Source organism: Hypanus sabinus, chromosome 6 (genome assembly GCF_030144855.1).
Source record: "Hypanus sabinus isolate sHypSab1 chromosome 6, sHypSab1.hap1, whole genome shotgun sequence".
NCBI lineage: Eukaryota > Metazoa > Chordata > Chondrichthyes > Myliobatiformes > Dasyatidae > Hypanus > Hypanus sabinus.
This window is the reverse complement of record NC_082711.1, coordinates 62,568,087-62,587,891: the sequence shown is the minus strand read 5'-3', so window position 1 is coordinate 62,587,891 and position 19,805 is coordinate 62,568,087. Positions and strand designations below refer to the sequence as shown.

The window sequence follows — 19,805 nt, the reverse complement described above, 5'->3', positions numbered from 1 at the left end:
GTGGACAGTGGCTGTAACCAATCTTTTCGTGCCTTTATACATCAATATGTACATAAACACAGGCTATACTTCTATTTTTAGACTCTCCAAAGAGAATAAAGTGCTTTTCTACGAACTTCTGTCAATTACTTACAAAATCCTAAAAGATCCAGCAACGCTCATTAAAATGCCTACCGTATACTAGGTGAGCCCTAGTTTTGATTTCAAATAGTTGTTGCAGTTGTTAAAAAGCCTTATCGCTCAGCACTTATTTGCTGATTGAGTCAAAATTCACAACGAATAGCACGGGTGACTTGTGAGGTCTGCATGCCATCGCAGACTTCACAGCCAAACGTTGTGGTGGCGGCGGCCCCTCTCCCAGATGAGCTCAATCGCTTTTATGCTCGGTTTGATGTCGCTAACTCTGAGGCTCCGAGGAAAGCCACAGCTACAACCTGCAACCTGGTCATCTCTGAGGCTGAAGTACGCAGGTGTTTCCAACGAGTGGACAGTCGCAAGGCTGCGGGACCGGACGGCATCCCAGGGCGACTACTCAGGATGTGCACGGCACAACTGGTAGGTGTGTTTACGGACTTTTTTAATCTCTCCCTCTCCCAGTGTAGAGTGCCCTCCTGCTTCAAAACATCCCACCATTGTCCCTGTACCAAAAGAGACCAAGGTAACATGCCTGAACAACTGGCGTCCTGTCGCAGTCACCTCAATAATAAGCAAATGCTTTGAGAGGATGGTCAAGGATTACATCTGCAGCTTGAAACTGGACCCCATACAATTCGCCTATCGATTCAACTGATCGACAGATGACGGAATAGCCACAGCTCTACATACCATCCTTTCATATCTGGAGAAGAAAGATGCTTATGTGAGAATGCGGTTCTTGGACTACAGTTCAGCTTTCAACACCATAATTCCTTCCAGACTCGACAAGAAGCTCAGAGACCTCGGCCTTCACCCTGCCTTGAGCAGCTGGATCCTGGACTTCCTGTCAGATCGCCAGCAGGTTGTAAGAGTGGGCTCCCTCACCTCCACCCCTCTGACTCTCAATACAGGATCCCCTCAGAGCTGCATACTGAGTCCCCTCCTTTACTCCCTGTATACCCATGACTATATCGCCACACACAGCTCAAATCTGCTAATTAAAATTGCTGTTGACACTACATTGATTTGCCTTATCTTAATAATGAGGAGACCTACAGGGAAGAAGTCATCTCTCTGACACAGTGGTGTCAAGAAAACAAAGAAGCTGATTGTGGATTACAGGAGGAATGGAGACAGGCTAACCCCTATTGACATCAATGGATCTGGGGTTGAGAGGCTAATCAGCTTCAAGTTCCTCAGAATCCACATCTCCGAAGATCTCACGTGGTCTGTACACACCAGCTGTGGTGAAAAAGGCACAGCAGCACCTCTTTCACCTCAGACGGTTGAGGAAGTTTGGTATGGGCCCCCAAGTCCTAAGAACTTCCTATAAGGACACAACTGAGAGCATCCTGACTGGCTGCATCACTGCCGGGTATGGGAACTGTACCTCCCTTCATCGCAGGACTCTGATGCGGACAGCCCAGCTCATCTGTAGTTGTGAACTTCCCATGATTCAGGACATTTACAAGGACAGGTGTGTAAAAAGGGCCCATTGGCTTATTGGGTACCCAAGTCATCCCAACCACAATCTATTCCCGCTGCTACCATCCAGTAAGCAGTACTACAGCATAAAAGCCATGACCAACAGCCTCCAAGACAACTTCTTCCACCAGGCTATCAGACTGATGAACTCATGCTGATTTGAGTGTACTCTATATTACATTGACTATTCTAGTTATTATAAATTACTATGATTGCACATGGCACATTAAGTGGAGACATAACATAAAGGTTTTTACTCATGTATGTGAAGGATGTAAGAAGTAAAGTCAATTCAATTCAAACATCTGTTGCACTAATATCATTTTTTTCAATGTTCGAAGTAAATTTATTCTTGAAGTACATATGTGTCACCATATACAAACCTGAGATTCATTTTCTTGCAGGCATGCTCAAAAAATCCATAATAGAATAATAACCATAATAGAATCAATGATAAGACCTCACCAACTTGGGCATTCAACCAGTGTGCAAATACAAAAAGAAAGAAATAATAATAAATAAATAACCAATAAATATTGAGAACATGAGATGAAGAGTCTTTCAAAGTGAGTCCATAGGTTGTCAGAGCATTTCAATGATGGGGCAAGTGAAATCAAGTAAAGTTATCCCCTTTGGTCCAAGAGCCTGATGGTTGAAGGGTAATAAGTTCATGAACCTGGTGGTGTGAGTCCTTCTTCATGATGGCAGCAGAGAGACGAGAACATGCCCTGGGTGGTGGGAGTCTTTGAGTCTTTGATAATGGACGCTTTCCTGTGATAGTGCACCATGTAGATGTGTTCAATGGTGGGGAGGGCTTTGTCTGTGATGGTCTGGGCTGTATTCATTACTTTTTGTAGGATTTTTCATTTAAGGGTATTGGTATTTCCATATCAGGCTATGAAGTAGCCAGTCAATAATACTCCATCACACATCTACAGAAGTTTGTCAAAGTTTTAGATGTCATGGCGAATCTTCACAAACTCCTATAGAAGTAGGGGTAATGGTGTGGTTTCTTTGTAATTGCACTTTGTTGCCGGGCCCAGGACAGATCCTCCGAAATAAATAACACGGAGGAATTTAAAGTTGTTAACCCTCTCCACCTCCGAATCAGAATGAAAATTAGAATCGGTTTAATATCACTGGCATATGTTGTGAAATTTGTCAACATAGCAGCAGCAGTACAAACCAACACATGATAAATATAGAAAAAAACTGAATTACTGTAACTATATATGTGTAGCGGTGTGCTACACGCAGCGCTAAAATTACGACACGGAGTCGGTAACTGCAGTCGAAGGAAAAAAACTTTATTTGAAAACTTCAGCCTCACTTTTAAGCCTCCCTCAACCGGCCCCCCATGGCGCAGAGGCTCCAAAGCTCTGTGCTCGCAAACCCCTGTAGGCTATCTAATTGTGAGTCGGTTCGGATGCGCCAGGAAACGGGTCGCCACATAACCCCCCCCCCAGAACCGGCGATACACCCCCCCAATGTCCACAGTCTGGGCTAGAACCTGCTTGGGAGGTCGGCCTCTGCGCCGAGGCACCGGAAACTCGGCCGGTTGCACCAGGTCCACATGGGCCGGTTTGAGGCGGTCCACCGTGAAAACCTCCTCTTTCCCCCCAACGTCCAGCACGAACGTGGACCCGTTGTTCCGGAGCACCATAAACGGCCCTACGTATGGCCGCTGCAGCGGCGGCTGATGCCCGCCCCTTCGTACAAACACAAACTTACAGTTCTGTAGGTCTTTGGGTACGCAGGTCGGGTGCCACCCGTGCTGTGAAGTGGGTATGGGGGCCAGGTTACCGAGCTTCTCGCGAAGTCTGCCCAGGACTGCTGCGGGTTCTTCCTCTTGCCCCCTTGGGGCTGGTAGGAACTCCCCAGGGACGACCAGGGGCGCGCCGTATACCAACTCGGCCGACGAGGCGTGCAGGTCGTCCTTGGGCGCTGTGCGGATGCCGAGTAGGACCCAGGGAAGCTCGTACGCCCAGTTGGCTCCTCGCAGGCGGGCCATGAGGGCTGACTTCAGGTGATGGTGGAAACGCTCCACTAGCCCGTTCGACTGTGGGTGGTAGGCAGTTGTGTGGTGCAGCTGAGTCCCCAAAAGGCTGGCCATAGCTGACCACAGGCTGGAGGTGAACTGGGCGCCTCTGTCGGAGGTATTGTGGGCTGGTACACGAAAGCGAGATATCCAGGTGGCGATCAGGACTCGGGCGCAAGATTCGGAGGTGGTGTCGGTGAGCGGGACCGCCTCTGGCCATCTTGTGAACCGGTCCACAATAGTCAGGAGGTGCCGCGCTCCACGCGACACTTGCAGGGGGCCCACGATATCCACATGAATGTGGTCGAAACGCCGGTGGGCGGGATGGAACTGCTGCGGTGGGGCTTTGGTGTGCCGCTGCACCTTGGCCGTCTGGCAGTGCATGCACGTTTTGGCCCATTCACTGACCTGTTTGCAGAGTCCGTGCCAAACGAACCTGCTGGAAACCATCCGGACAGTTGTCCGGATGGAGGGATGCGCCAAGTTATGAATGGAGTTGAAAACGCGGCGCCGCCATGCTGTCGGGACGACTGGACGGGCTGGCCGGTGGTGACGTCACAGAGTAGGGTCCTCTCACCTGAGCCCACGGGGAGGTCCTGGAGCTGCAAACCGGAGACTGCGGTTCTGTAACTCGGAATCTCCTCATCCGCCTGCTGTGCCTCTGCCAGTGCCTCAAAGTCTACCCCTTGGGAAAGGGCATGAACGGTAGGGTGAGAGAGCGCATCCGCCACGACATTGTCCTTACCTGAGACGTGCCGGACATCCGTCGTGTATTCAGAGATGTAGGACAGGTGGCGTTGCTGGCGGGACGACCAGGGGTCGGACGCTTTCGTAAACGCAAAGGTAAGCGGTTTGTGGTCCGTGAACGCGGTGAAGGGCCGACCCTCTAGGAAGTACCTGAAATGCCGGATTGCCAGGTAGAGCGCCAACAGTTCCCGGTCGAAAGCACTGTACTTGAGCTCGGGTGGTCGCAGGTGTTTGCTGAAAAACGCCAGGGGTTGCCAGCGACCTGCGATGAGTTGCTCCAGCACCCCACCGACTGCCGTGTTTGATGCATCCACTGTAAGGGTGGTAGGGGCGTCCATTCTGGGATGTACTAGCACTGCGGCGTCCGCCAAATCTTCCTTCGTTTGAACGAAAGCGGCGGCGGACTCCTCGTCCCAGGTAATGTCCTTGCTCGGACCCGACATCAGGGCGAACAGGGGGCGCATGATCCGGGCAGCTGAAGGGAGGAAGCGGCGGTAGAAATTGACCATACCTACGAATTCCTGAAGGCCTTTGATCATGGTGGATCGGGGAGAGAGGCGGACCGCATCTACTTTAGCGGGCAGAGGGGTTGCCCCGTCTTTAGTAATCCTGTGGCCCAGGAAGTCAATGGTATCGAGTCCGAACTGGCATTTGGCGGGGTTGATTGTAAGACCATACTCACTCAGTCGGGCGCAGAGTTGACGGAGGTGGGACAGATGCTCCTGACGACTGCTGCTGGCTATGAGGATGTCATCCAAATAGATGAACGCGAAGTCCAGGTCCCGTCCCACCGCGTCCATTAACCGCTGGAACGTCTGTGCGGCATTCTTCAGGCCGAACGGCATGCGGAGGAACTCGAAAAGGCCGAAAGGGGTGATGAGAGCCGTTTTGGGGACGTCGTCAGGATGCATCGGGATTTGATGGTACCCTCGGATGAGGTCTACCTTGGAGAAGATCCGTGCGCCGTGCAGGTTTGCTGCAAAGTCCTGAATGTGCGGCACAGGGTAGCGGTCCGGTGTGGTAGCCTCGTTCAGCCTGCGGTAGTCGCTGCACGGTCTCCAGCCCCCCGTTGCTTTGGGCACCATGTGCAGGGGGGAGGCCCATGGGCTGTCGGACCGCCGGATGATCCCCAATTCCTCCATCCTCTGGAACTCCTCCTTCGCCAGTCGGAGCTTGTCCGGGGGAAGCCGCCGAGCGCGGGCGTGGAGGGGTGGTCCCTGGGTCGGGATGTGGTGCTGTACGCCGTGCCTGGGCATGGCCGCTGTGAACTGCGGTGCCAGAACCGATGGGAACTCCGCCAGGACCCTGGTGAAGTCGTTGTCGGACAGCGTGATGGAGCCGAGGTGAGGGGCTGGCAACTGGGCTGCACCCAGGGAGAACGTCTGAAAGGTCTCGGCGTGTACCAGTCTCTTCCTGGGCAGGTCGACCAGTAGGCTGTGAGCCCGCAAAAAATCCGTACCCAGAAGCGGTTGGGCTACGGCGGCCAGTGTGAAGTCCCACGTGAACTGGCTGGAGCCGAACTGTAGCTGCACCTGACGGGTGCCATAGGTCCTTACTGTGCTGCCATTCACGGCCCTCAGGGGGGGACCCGGTGCCCTGCTGCGGGTGTCGTAACTCGTCGGAGGTAAAACGCTGATCTCAGCCCCAGTATCGAACAAAAACCGGCGTCCCGACCTTCTATCCCACACATACAGGAGGCTATCCCGATGGCCAGCCACTGTAGCCATCAGCGGCGGCTGGCCCTGGCGTTTCCCGGGAACTTGCAGGGCGGGTGACAACGGCGGGCTTCTGCGCCCCACCGCTGGTGGTAGAAGCACCAGTGTTCCTTGGGCCGGGGGTTGGCGGGCTCTGCAGCCGGGCCTGGACTGGTTTGCTGCCGGGAGCGTGGCCTGGTGATCTGTGCGATGGACGCCCCGCTCACCTTTTTGGCGTTCCACAGCAAGTCCGCCCGGGCTGCCACCTTCCGGGGGTCACTGAAATCCCCGTCGGACAGCAGCAGGCGTATGTCATCGGGCAGCTGCTCCAGGAATGCCTGCTCAAACATGAGGCATGTGTGTCCGTCGGCCAGAGACAACATCTCATTCATTAAAGCCGATGGAGGTCTGTCGCCCAAGCCATCCAGGTGCAGTAAACGGGCAGCCCGCTCACTCCGTGAGGGTCCGAAAGTCCTGAGGAGCAGGGCTTTGAATTCCGTGTACTTGCCGTCTGCCGGGGGCGACTGTACGAACTCCGCGACCTGGGCCGCTGTGTCCTGGTCGAGGGAGCTCACCACGTAGTAGTAGCGGGTGTCTTCTGAGGTGATCTGGCGAACGTGGAATTGGGCTTCGGCTTGCTGGAACCATAGGTCCGGGCGCTGTGTCCAGAAACCCGGCAGTTTCAACGAAACCACATGAACAGAGGCGGCGTTGGTCATTTCTGGTCCAAAAATCGTCTGGACCGTCGGGGTTACCAATTGAAGCGGCGTGCTACACGCAGCGCTAAAATTACGACACGGAGTCGGTAACTGCAGTCAAAGGAAAAAAACTTTATTCGAAAACTTCAGCCTCACTTTTAAGCCTCCCTCAACCGGCCCCCCATGGCGCAGAGGCTCCAAAGCTCTGTGCTCGCAAACCCCCCCGTAGGCTATCTAATTGTGAGTCGGTTCGGATGCGCCAGGAAATGGGTCGCCACATATGTATATTAAATAGTTAAAATAAATAGTGCAAAAACAGAAATTAAAAGAAGTAGTGAGGTGGTTTTCATGGGTTCAACGTCCATTTAGAAATTGGATGGCAGAAGGGATGAAGCTGTTTCTGAATTGCTGAGTGTGTGGCCTCCTTCCTGATGGTAACAATGAGAAGTGATCTGATCCTCTGATGAGGACCAGTTCATGGACTCTAGATACCTCCTCCTGAAGTCCATATCAGCTCCTTGGTCTTGCTGACATTGAGTAAGAGATTATTGTAAAGGCACCACTCAGCAAGCTCTTTACTCTCCCTTCTATATGCTAATTCGTCACCACCTTTGATTCGTCCTACAGCAGCAGTGTTGTCAACAAACTTGAATATGGCATTGGAGCTCTGTTTAGCTATACAGTCATAAAGTGAGTAGAGCAGGGGGCTAAGCACACAGCCTTGTGATTCACCTGTGCTGATGAAGATTGTGGAGGAGATGCTGTTGCCAATCTGAAATAACTGGGGTCTACAAGTGAGGAGATCAAAGATCCAATTGAACAAGGGGTACCGAGGCTTATTGATTAGTTTTGAGGGGATGATGGCATTGAACGCCAAGCTGTAGTCCTGATGTGTGCATCTTTGTTGTCCAGATGTTCCAAAGCAATGCCCAAATCTTCTGCAACGAGCACTCAAAAGAATTTATACAGCACACAGTTTAAATTACAAATTAGAGGGAACATTACTCCAGGGTTGGGTGAAGAGCCAATGAGATGGCATCTGCTATGGACCTATTGCTCTGATTGGCATATTGTAGCGGATGCAAGTCGCTTCTCAGGCAGGTATTGATATGTTTCAATACCTCTCATCAACCTCTCAAAACACTTCACCACTGTAGATGTAAGTGCTACTGGATGACAGTCATTGAGGTAAGTAACCACACTCTTCTTAGGCACTGGTATGATTGAAGCCTGCTTGAAGCAGGTGGGAACCTCAGACTGTCGAAGTGAGAGGTTAAAGATGTCAGTGAACACTCCAGCCAGTTGATCAGCACAGGTCTTTAGTACTTTAGTACTCCATATGGGCTGGATGCTTTATGTGGGTTCTCCCTCCTGAAGGCTGCTGGCATGTTAGCTTCAGGGACAGAAATCACATGATCATTAGGGGCTGTGGGAGTACATTATGATTCTTCCATGTTTTGATGGTCAAATCGTGCGCAGAAGGCAGTGAGCTCCAACTGGAAGTGAAAGCTTGTTGTCACCCGTTTTTTCCTCTTCCAGTTTACTCCCTGAGTCTCCAATTAACACACATACTGCAATTTCTTGGCAGCCAGAGGAAACCCATTCTGTTACAGGGAAAGCATGATAACTTTCCAAGGGTTCGTTGATCACAGGTTTGACCCTCAGGTCGCAATCCAAGGAGTCGCTGATCATGGCTTTGACCTTTGGGCCTCGACATCCAGACTCACGTTGTCCTCCAATACTGATGACCTTGGGGGTGGGGGGGAATCACTGACCCCTGTGACTCCCATCTGTATAGACCTCCAAACTGGGACTTGCCTACCTGGAGATCACTGGTAATATACTATATCCACTAATCTAAGGAGGCAGTGTTGGTGATTTTTTTTCTAGTGCCTTGAAATATATCCAGGTTGAAGATATCCAGGACTCAGAAGCATATAAGAGGTGTCACATGTCCCCAGTTTCATTTTACTTCGAGTCCACAGTTTAGTTTCTGTGAGCATTACCTTATGACGTATGCCGACGGTATAAAAGAAATGTGGTCAAAGTGTTGAGGAGAGTCGAAGGAATGAGAGAGAGAGTGAAGACTGCAGGCTTCCAGCTATCTGGGAACAGCTCACAGTTGAGAAGGGTAAAGTCTAATGCTTACCCAGAGGCACACTGTACATTGTGGAGACATGTCTGTTCTTCGTATGATCCATGGGTGTGGATTTCGTAACAGTCACTTTGTGAAATCGCTCGTCGTGGTCTCCGGAACAGTATTCCTTGGCTGGGATCTTCAGTAACAGTTTCTTTGTTTGCTAGCCGTGGAATCTTTGGAATTTGTCATGATTGCCTTGTTGTTGCATTGTGAATTCACAAGTCTCTCCTCTCACCTATTTCGAGAATTACTGGGACTCTCTGAACTGCCACTTTAAGACTGTGCTTGAGTAAGATTTGTTAAGAACGGGTTCTAAGTTTGACTGTTTGGGAGCTATAGACACATAACACTGTTAACTTCTGTTTAAGAAAGTAGTTTATTTTATTTTCTATACTTTTGAATAGATGTTAATAAGTATAGTGGTTTTAATATTAACACCCTACTCAATTTGTCATCTCTTGCTGCTGGTACATTACGAAGTGGTAACAGAGGTCAGCGATAATTGTTACCTGGTAATAGTATGAGTTTAGTGCCAGAACTCAGATTAGATCTTGGAATACCTCTTCCTCAGTATGTGCCAGCCAGAAAATACTAAAAATTCATTGAATGGTTAAATATGTTTTCCCAAAGCAACATCCTCAACAATGAAACCCCAGTAACAGATATATCAGACAAGCCATATTGTTTGCATGATATTGGATTTCTGAAGCTCAATTCTGAGGGAAGAGATTAACAGGATGGCAATGGAAAATATTCAAGGCTGTATTCAAAGGCTCTTTTAAGAAATGCAATATCCCCACTGATTATTCGGAACTTCTGGCCCAGGACTACTTTTGACTTATTTTCTGTCAGTCATCTTACGTACAGATACTCCTGTACCTAGAGCCACTTTATGTACATACAATCAGTCTACTTATATAAGTAATTTTATGTATTTATATGTATTGTGTTTTTTTATGCTGCATTGGATCCGGAGTACAATCATTTCATTCTCCTTTACATTTGTGTACTGATGAATTGCAATAAACAATTTTGAATCTTGAGTGTTATGAAAATGTTGTCTTAAATGCTATTTCAGATACTTTGGGAGATGGAGCTTGTCAGCCTGGGAAAGCAGTCCATCTAAGAGAGGGAAAACTCTGACTTCAAACCTTCGCTGCCTTGTGGCCATACCCACTCATGGGAAAGGCTTTGGGAGTAAACCCTGAGAACAAATCCAGAGGACAAGTCCTCTTCAACCTCGTTCTGGACAGCATCAGTGTCATGGAGAGGGGAGACTTGCAGCATCGGCAACTGCCGGTCTTCCATACAACCCTGCCCAGGCCTGCACCCTGGAAACCATTCCTGGCACAGATCTATGGTCTTGCGAGACTAACGGATGCCACCAGTCAGATACTTAATCATTTTTTATGAAGAAAGTATATTTTGAAACAGAAGTTTATTGGATTATATTTGATTCTCCCACTTGAATGCAAAAGTCTCACTGAAGCTGAAGTACAGTTCTAGAATAGGAATACAAGGAGATACGGTGCCTTGAAAAAGTATTCAGTCCCCACAACGGTGGTGGCACAGAAGTGTAGTGGTTAGCACAATGCTTTACATTACCAACAACCCAGGATCGATTCCAGCGTTGCCTGTAAGGAGTTTGTACGATCTCCCTGTGACCATGTGCGTTTCCTGTGGGTGCTCCAGTTTTCTACCACATTCCAAAGATTTACTGATTAGTCGTTATAAAATGTTCCGTAATTAGGCTAGGATTAAATTGGATCACTGGGTGGCACGGCTCAAAGGGCTAGAAAGGCCTATTCTGCGCTGCATCTCAATAAATAATTTTTAAAAAACCCTATTTTCACATTTTAATGTCTCACTTTACTAAATTAGGATTTTTTGAAGTAATCTACAAAACATTGTACGTCATGTCAAATCATGATAAATTCCAAAACCTGTCAATAATTTACTAAAAATTAAAAAACAAAATTGTGAGGCTGAAAAAGTATTCATCATCTTTGTAATTACCATGCCTCAGATACAATACTTTATATTATCTTACCAACTTACCCAATTTGTTGATGTAGAAAATTGGAGGATCACCTGTTTTAATGAATTTGTAAGAATAAATACTCCCTTACTCTGTAAGGTCCAACAGTATGGTAGATTTTTAACAGACCAAATGAAAATGAAGATAAAAGAGTATTCAAAACAAGCCAGGGAAATGATAAAAGAGAAGCACAAATCTGGGGACAGGTACAAGACTGAAAGACTCAAAGCCACTGAAAGTACCTCAAGGCTCAGCACAGCCCATTGAGCAACCAGATCCACACTGCCCAGGTCAGGCCACCCTGCTAAACTTAATCGCTAGAGGAGAATGGCACTTGTAAGGAAGGTTACTATGATGCCAACAGTCACTCTGAGTGAAATGCAGAAGTCAGTGGCTGCAAATGGAGATGAAGTTCATGGCTCCACAATCTAAGGTCTTGCACAAAAAGGGTGTTTATGCAAGAGTGGCAAGGAAGAAGCCCTGGCTAAGAAAAAAGAGAGACATATCCTTGCCCATAAAGACTTTGCAAAGCGACAATTAGAAGATACTGTAAAGATGTGGAAGAAGGTCTTGAGGTTGGATGAGAATAAAGTGATACCTCTTAATGTTGTGACCAAGAAGTATGTTTGTTGTAAATCTAATACTCTGCATCAGCCAGGGAACACCATCCTATTGTATAGTGGAGGTGACGTGGTTGTGTCTGAGAGGAGGATGCAGCAGAAATCATGGAGCATTGTTGACAATCCTCCTTACCCCCTCCATGACATATTGGACAAAAAAGGATCTCCTTTAGTAACAGACCTATTCCACTGAGGTGCACCACTGAACACCACAGAAGATCCTTTCTTCCTGTGGCTATAAGACTCTACAACTCCTCCTCCTTAAGTATGGCACATCTGTGTTTTGCACTATTACTTTTTAATGTACATTTTGTATTTTTTCATACCTCAATGTTTACATTTTGTATTTTAAAGTATATATTTCTGACTGAAAAACCTTACAACAATAATTTCCTTCAGGATAAATAAAGTTCTATCTGATCTATGGAAAGCAGCAAGGACAGGAAACCTGGTCACGAGTAATGGGAAGATGAATTAAGAGTGATCCTGGAAGTCTCTGCCAGGAAGCTTAAACTGGGGAGGAAGTTTCTCTTTCACCAGGACAATGACCCAAAGCACACTGCCAGAACAACAATGGAGTGGCTTCAAATGAAGAAAATTGATGTCCTTTAGTGGCCCAATCAGAGTCATGACCTTTACCCAATCAAACGTCTCTGGCATCACCTCAAGATTGCTGTCCGCCGCAGCTCCCCAACTAACCTGGCATAGCTTCAGCATTTTTGCAAGAAGGAATGGGCAAATCTTGCTCCATCATGTTGTGCAAAGTTAATAGAGACTTATCATCCAAAAATATTGGCTGCAATGGTTGCAAGAGGTGGTTTAACAAAGTACTGAGTAAAGGAGGATGAATACTTTTGAAGTGACATTTCAGATTCAGAATTTTTAATTTTTTATGCTTTACAATTTTCCCCTTTTTATGGAATCTACTGTGAAAAAAAAGGAGCACATGATTCACAAATAAAAATTCTCAGTAAAATTGATGAGGATCACTGGTTGTAATACTCACTTATGTGAACAAAGAGCTGGGGGGGGGGTATGTGAATACTTTTACAAGGCACTATATTATCTTTTAAATAAACTGTTAGATGAGGACTCACCTGCTATGTGGTATGTAGAAAAGCTCCAAAGATATAATTTGAATGAAGAGCTTTTCTAGTTCTGAGCCTAAATTAATCTTTCAACTAACTATGCCAAAAATGGTCAGGTTTCTCATTGCTGTTGTTGGGACCTTGCTGCTTATAACTTGCCTTCTGCTTTGCATATATAACAAAACTTTGAAGTATGGCAACAGTGCTTTGCAAACTCCTCATGGTGTGAAACAAGGCCCTGCAAATGCAAGTTATTTCAGCTTCAGTTCATAATTGGACTGGATGACTGAAAAATTGCAAATGTATTTAAGAAGGGTCGGAAGCATGGAAAGGAAACTATTGACCTGGTAGCCTGACATCAGTGGTTGGGAATTTGTTGGAATCGATTGTTAAGGATGAGATTATGGAATACTGGGAGGCACATGACAAGATAGGCCAAAGCCAGCGTGGTTTCCTGAAAGGAAAATCCTGTCTGACTAACCTACTGCAATTTTTTGAGGAAATTAGAAGCAGGGTAGACAAAGGAGATGCAGTAGATGTGGTGTACTTGGATTTTCAGAAGGCCTTTGACACATGAGGGGGCTTAGCAAGATAAGAGCCCATGGTATTACAAGGGAGTTACTAGCATGGGTAGAGCATTGGCTGATAGGTAGAAAACAGAGAATGGGAATAAAGGGATCCTAGAATTCAATGGTCATGGAGAAGATGGAGAATTTGATGTTCATGCCAAAACGTTGACTGTTTGTTTCCACAGATGCTGCCCGACCTGCTGAGTTCCTCCAGCATGTTGTACGTGTCCTATTCTCCCTGGCTGCCGGTTACCAGTGGAGTTCCACAGGGGTTGGTATTGGGACTGCTGCTTTTTACGATGTATGTCAATGATTTGGACTATGGGATTAATGGATTTGTGGCTAAATTTGCCAATGATATAAAGATAGGTGGAGGAGCGGGAAGTATTGAGCAAACAGAGAGCCTGTAGAGAGAATTAGATAGTTTAGGAGAATGAGCAAAGAAGTGATAAATGAAATAGAATGTTGGAAATTGTATGGTCATGCACTTTGGTGGAAGAAATAAACAGGCAGATTATTATTTAGTTGGGGAAAGAATTCAAAATGCAGAGATGCAAAGGGACTTGGGAGTCCTTGTGCAAGATACCCTAAAGGTTAATCTCCAGGTTGAGTTGGTGGGGAAGAAGGCAAGTGCAATGTTGGCATTCATTTCTAGAGGTATAGAATATAAGAGCAGGGATGTGATGTTGAGAATCTATAGGGCACTCATGAGACCACACGGAGTATTGTGTGCAGTTTGGGGCTCCTTATTTTAGAAAGGATATACAGACCTTGGAGAGGGTTCTGAGAAGATTCACAAGAATGATTCCAGGAATGAAAGAGTTACCGTATGAGGAACGCCTGACAGCTCTTGGGCTATATTCCTGGAGTTCAGGAGAATGACGGAGGATCTCATAAAAACATTCCGAATGTTAAAAGGCCTAAACAGGTTAGATATGGCAAAGTTATTTCCCATGGTAGAGGAGTCTAAGACAAAAGGACACAACTTCAGGATTGAAGGACGTCCGTTTAGAACAGAGATCTGGAGAAATTACTTTAGTCAGAGGATGGTAAATCTGTGGAATTTATTGCCACGAGTGGCTGTGGAGGCCAAGTCATTGTGTGCATTTAAGGCAGAGATAGATAGGTTCTTGATTAGCCAGAGCATCAAAGGGTATGGGGAGAAGCCAGGGGAGTGGGGATGGCTGGACAAATTAGATCAGCCCATGATTGAATGGCAAGGCTGAGTTGATGGGTCAAATGGCCCACTTCTGTTCCTATATCTTATGATTTTATGATAAAGCAATGGGAAAATTAGAGTATCAAACAGATCACAAAGAATACTATTATTAAATACAGAGTATTCTTTTCATCTTTGAAATGACCATGTATATAGTCTATTCACAAATCCAGTGTATTAATTATTCATTTTAAAAGTGGAGTGGTGTATCATGTTCTGAAATCAACTTAGGTTAATTGAATGAAACTGAGAGCGCATTCAAGGAATATTAAGTCGAAGATGTGGCTTATGTGCATAAATGTTAAATGTTAATAAATGTAATGAGTCTTCGGGAGTGATATTGGCTATCTGAATGAAAGGGCAAGGACATGGCAGATGGAATATGATATATGAAAACATGTAAGGTCATCCACTTTGAGGTGTAAAAGAGATACAGAATTTTTTATGTAATGAGCAACTGCGTAGTTTTTATGTTTAAAGGGACTTGGGTGTACTTGTAATCATGTGACTAAAATCAACATGCAATTACAATTGGTGATTAAAAAATAAATTGAATTTACTTTATTACTTACATCCCTCACGTACATGAGGAGTAAAAATCTTTATGTCTTCGTCTAAATGTGAAACGTGCAATTTATAGTAATTTGTAATGAATAGTATGTACAGTAGGACAGTCAATATAACATAGAAATACAATTGGATCAGTGTGAATTAATCAGTTTGATGGCCTGGTGGAAGAAGCTGTCCTGGAGCCTGTTGAACATTAAGAACATAAGAAATAGGAGCAGGAGTAGGCCATCCGGCCCATCGAGCCTGCTCTGCCATTCACTAAGATCATGGCTGATCTGTCAGTAAACTCAGCTCCATCTACCTGCCTTTTCCCCATAACCCTTAATTCCCCTATCTAACTATATTTTAAATATATTTAATGAAGAAGCCTCAACTGCTTCCCTGGGCAGAGAATTCCACAGATTCACCACTCACTGGGAAAAACAGTTCCTCCTCATCTTCATCCTAAATCTTCTCCCCAGAATCTTGAGGCAATGTCCCCTAGTTCTAGTCTCACCTACCAATGGAAACAACTTTCCTACTTCTATTTTATCTATCCCTTTCCAAATTTTGTATATTTCTATAAGATCCCCTCTCCTTCTTCTGAATTCCAGACAGTATAGTCCCAGGGAACTCAATCTTTCCTCATAGGTTAACCTCTTCATCCCTGGAATCAACCTGGTGAACCTCCTCTGCACTGCCTCCAAAGCCAGTATATCCTTCCTCAAGTATGGAGACCAAAACTGCACACAGTACTCCAGGTGCGGCCTCACCAGTACCTTGTATAGTTGCAGCATGACCTCCCTGCTCGAATTCAACCTCCCTAGCAATGAAGGCTGACATTCTGTTTGCCTTAATAACCTGTTGTACCTACAAGCCAAGTTTTTACGATTCATGAACAAGCACTCCCAAGTCCCTCTGCACAACAGCATGCTGCAATCTTTCACCATTCAAATAATAAAATGCTCTTCTTCCATGGTTTTTCCATTTCCAGCCCTGTCGTACATAACCACCTTTTTCTACCCACTACGTATGACTCAGCATTCCATGATTGGTATAGGAAGGGCATTAGACATTTTGAAGATCTTTTTATTGATAATCGCTTTGCTTCTTTCCAACAGCTCTCTGCTAAGTTCAATATGTCCAATGCTCATTTTTTTAGATATCTCCAAATTAGACACTTTATTGTTCCTTTAATTCCTAACTTCCCTGAAATGCCTGAGAAAAATGTTATGGACTTTTTTCTTTCCATTAATCCACTAGGTAAAGGTTTAATATCAAGTATTCAAGACAAATTAGCAGCTTTACGACGTGCCCCTGTGGATAAAATTAAAATGGCATGGGAGCAGGATTTAAATACCTCCTTATCTGATGAGACTTGGGACTTGATTCTCAAATTGGTTAATACAACCTCTCTTTGTGCTCGCCATTGCCTCTTACAGTTTAAGATTGTTCATAGAGCCCATATGTCTAAATCTAAACTATCTCGATTTTACCCTAACATCAGTCCGCTTTGTGATAAATGCAAAAGGGGCGAGGCCTCTCTCATTCATATGTACTGGTTATGTCCTAGCTTGGAGAAAATTTGGAAAGATGTCTTTATAACGTTATCATATATTCTGAATCACCACCTAGAACTAAACCCTTTAATTGCTCTGTTCGGTTTCTGGGGTGAGACAGATTTACGTCTGAGTTCGTCTAAGTGTTGAATATTATCATTTGCCTCTCTCCTGGCTAGACGTTTAATCCTTCTTAGATGGAGAGATGTTGCCCCACCCATGCATGCTCAATGGCTTAATGATATTATGGCCTGTTTGGACCTTGAAAAAATTCATTATTCAATTCTTAATTCGGACTTAAAGTTCCATAAGGTCTGGGGACCTTTTATTGAGTACTTTCATAACCTTCCTCCTAACTAAGGTTATTTTTTTGGTCCCTTGCTTTCATCTCCTTTTTCTTTTGGTAGTAGGCATTGATATCTTCTGTTGCTAAGTGTATTCACAGTTTGGGGGTTTGATTGTCCTGATTTATATTCTCTATATTGTGTTGTGGGTGGTCTGGAGTTTCCTTTTTTTTGGTTTGTGTTGTGGGGCTTGGGGAGGACACTAATTTTACTTGTCTTCAATTTGGGTGCTTTTTCAATTATCTTTCTCTGTATCAGATTGTTATTGTATGCTTATTTTTGCCCTGTATCAATGTTCTTCATTTTGATCTGGGGTTTTTTTTTATCTGAAGTTATGTAGAAAATGTATAAAAAACTAATAAAAAAATAATAATCTGCTTTTCTATTATTCCTTACAAAGTGGATGATCTCACATTTAGCAACGTTGTATTCCACCTGCCAGACCTTGGCCCACTCACTTAACCTATCTATATCCCTCTGGAGACTCTCCAAATCCTCTGTACAATTTGTTTTTCCACTCAGTTTAGTGTCATCCGTAAACTTTGCTACGCTACATTCAGTCCCCTCTTCCAAATCGTCAATGTAAATGGTAAACAGCTGCGGGCCCAGCACCACCCCCTGCAGCACCCCACTCACCACTGACTGCCAACCGGAGAAATACCCATTTATACCAACTTTCTACCTTCTGTTGGTTAACCAGTCCACTATCCATGCCAATACACTTCCTCCGACTCCATGCATCCGTACCTTATTTATAAGTCTCTTGTTGGTCCTGGCTTTTATGCTGTAGTACTGTTTCCTGGATGGTAGCAGCTGGACAGTTTGTGGTTGGGGTGACTTGGGTTCCCAGTGATCCTTCGGGCCCTTTTTACGCACTTGTCTCTGTAAATGTCCTGAATAATGGGAAGTTCACATCTACACATGCGCTGGGCTGTCTGCACCACTCTCTGCAAAGTCCTGTGATTGAGGGAAGTACAGATCCCATACCAGGCAGTGATGCTCTCAATTGTGTCCCTGTAGAAAGTCCTTAGGATTTGGGAACTCATGCCAAACTTCAACCGTTTGAGGTGAAAGAGGCGCTGCTGTGCTTTTTTCACCACACAGCCCGTTATGTACAGACCACGTGAGATCCTCGGTCAGTCAGCTGGAGACGCTCATGGAGTGAGTACTGTTTTGGATTCGCTCCATAACTTTTACTTTTTTTAACCTTTGATCACCCTTATTCAGCGTATTTTTACCTATACCGAAACGGGGTGATTTTATATATATCCTTTTTATATGGAGTGTTCTTCAGCTGACATGGGGGTAGGATTAGTCTTACTTTTTCTCTTTTTAAGTCATATTTTGGCTTTTTCTCTTTTTCTCGGGGGGTGGGGGGATGGTCTGTTTTCTAATTCTATTTTTTTTGTACCAGTTTGTGTTAGTTTTTTTATTCGGGCTGTTTTTGAACTTCAAATATGTCTGTGTTGTCGTCACTTCCGGGTCTTCTCACTACTTTTGTTCCTCTTCCGGGTGCATGAGTTTATAAGTTGGTTAACCCTTTCTATACCAAAGGGTTGATTATAGAATTATGGCTCAGACCATTAATTTTGTGTCTTGGAATACTAATGGTTTAAATCATCCAATTAAACGAAAGAAGATTTTCAAAGTATTCCAAAGACTTAATGCTCATATCATTTTTGTACAAGAAACTCATGTGAGGAGGGAGGACAAATTTCGTTTTTTTAGATTTTGGCGGGGTCAACAGTATCATGCAAATTCGAATGCTAAAGTAAAAGGAGTTTCAATTTTTATTGACTCCTCTATTTCATTTGTTCAACATGATATTTTTTCGGATCCGAATGGCAGATTTTTGTTAATTACGGGTTTACTTTGTAATAAAAAGGTTGCTTTGGTTAATGTTTATGCTCCAAATGTGGATTGTCCTGACTTTTTTAAGTCTTTATTTACTTCTTTACCCAATCTAAACGAATATAAGTTAATAATGGGTGGTGACTTTAATTGTTGTTTAAATCCTCTGATGGATAAATCTTTATCTATTCAGACTTTACCTAATAAGTCGGCCACTTGTATTAACTCCTTTTTGACTGACAATGGAGTTTTTGATGTTTGGAGATTTCGGCATTCTAATGACAAAGAGTTTTCTTTTTTCTCACATGTTCATCACTCTTATTCAAGAATTGATTATTTTTTTGTAGACTCTTGTTTTATTCCATTGGTAATCGGTTGTAACTATGATATTATAGCTATCTCTGATCACGCTCCGTTATTACTTTCTATGAAATTTACGGATACAGCTTTTAATGCTAGACAATGGCGATTTGACTCTACCTTGTTGCAAGACTCTGACTTTATTAAATTTATGGAGGAGCAGATCGACTTCTTCTTCTCAACTAATTCTACGGATGATATTTCCTACGGAACACTTTGGGACACTTTTAAAGCTTATATACGTGGACAGATTATTTCTTATTCTGTTGGTTTGAGGAAACATATCAAGATGGAAACTCTTTTATTGGTTGATAAAATTAAAGAGATTGATAAGAAATATTCGATTGCTCCTAGTAAGGAGCTTTACAAACAAAGGGTTGAACTTCAAATGGAACATAGTTTATTACTTACATCCTCGATTGAAAATCAATTAATGAAAACTAAATCTGATTTTTATATACATAGTGATAAATCTGGTAAACTGTTAGCTAGTCAATTGAAGAATGCTCTGGTTAAATGTCAAATCACTAAGATTGGTCAGCAGAATGGGAATCTGACAGTTAATCATGATGAGATAAATAAGGCATTTCAAGATTTCTATACCTCCCTGTATCAATCTGAATTTCCTCAAGATTATAATACCATGTCTGATTTTCTGGGGAAATTAAATT

At 44.6% G+C, this 19,805-nt stretch overlaps 1 protein-coding gene across 4 annotated transcripts in view; it reads left to right on the top strand.

Annotated features, from left to right (window-relative positions):
* Positions 1 to 19,805, top strand: part of LOC132395525 (transcription termination factor 1, mitochondrial) — a 170,228-nt gene that overhangs the window by 68,181 nt on the left and 82,242 nt on the right. The window contains exons 1-2 of one of the 4 annotated variants that reach the window (XM_059972284.1): positions 307 to 555; positions 13,438 to 13,523. In XM_059972284.1, coding sequence (XP_059828267.1) covers positions 307 to 555; positions 13,438 to 13,523 — 335 coding nt within the window. Of the gene's footprint in view, positions 556 to 10,015; positions 13,524 to 19,805 lie in introns of those variants that run through there. The other 3 variants (XM_059972274.1, XM_059972285.1, XM_059972279.1) reach the window with 3 other exon arrangements.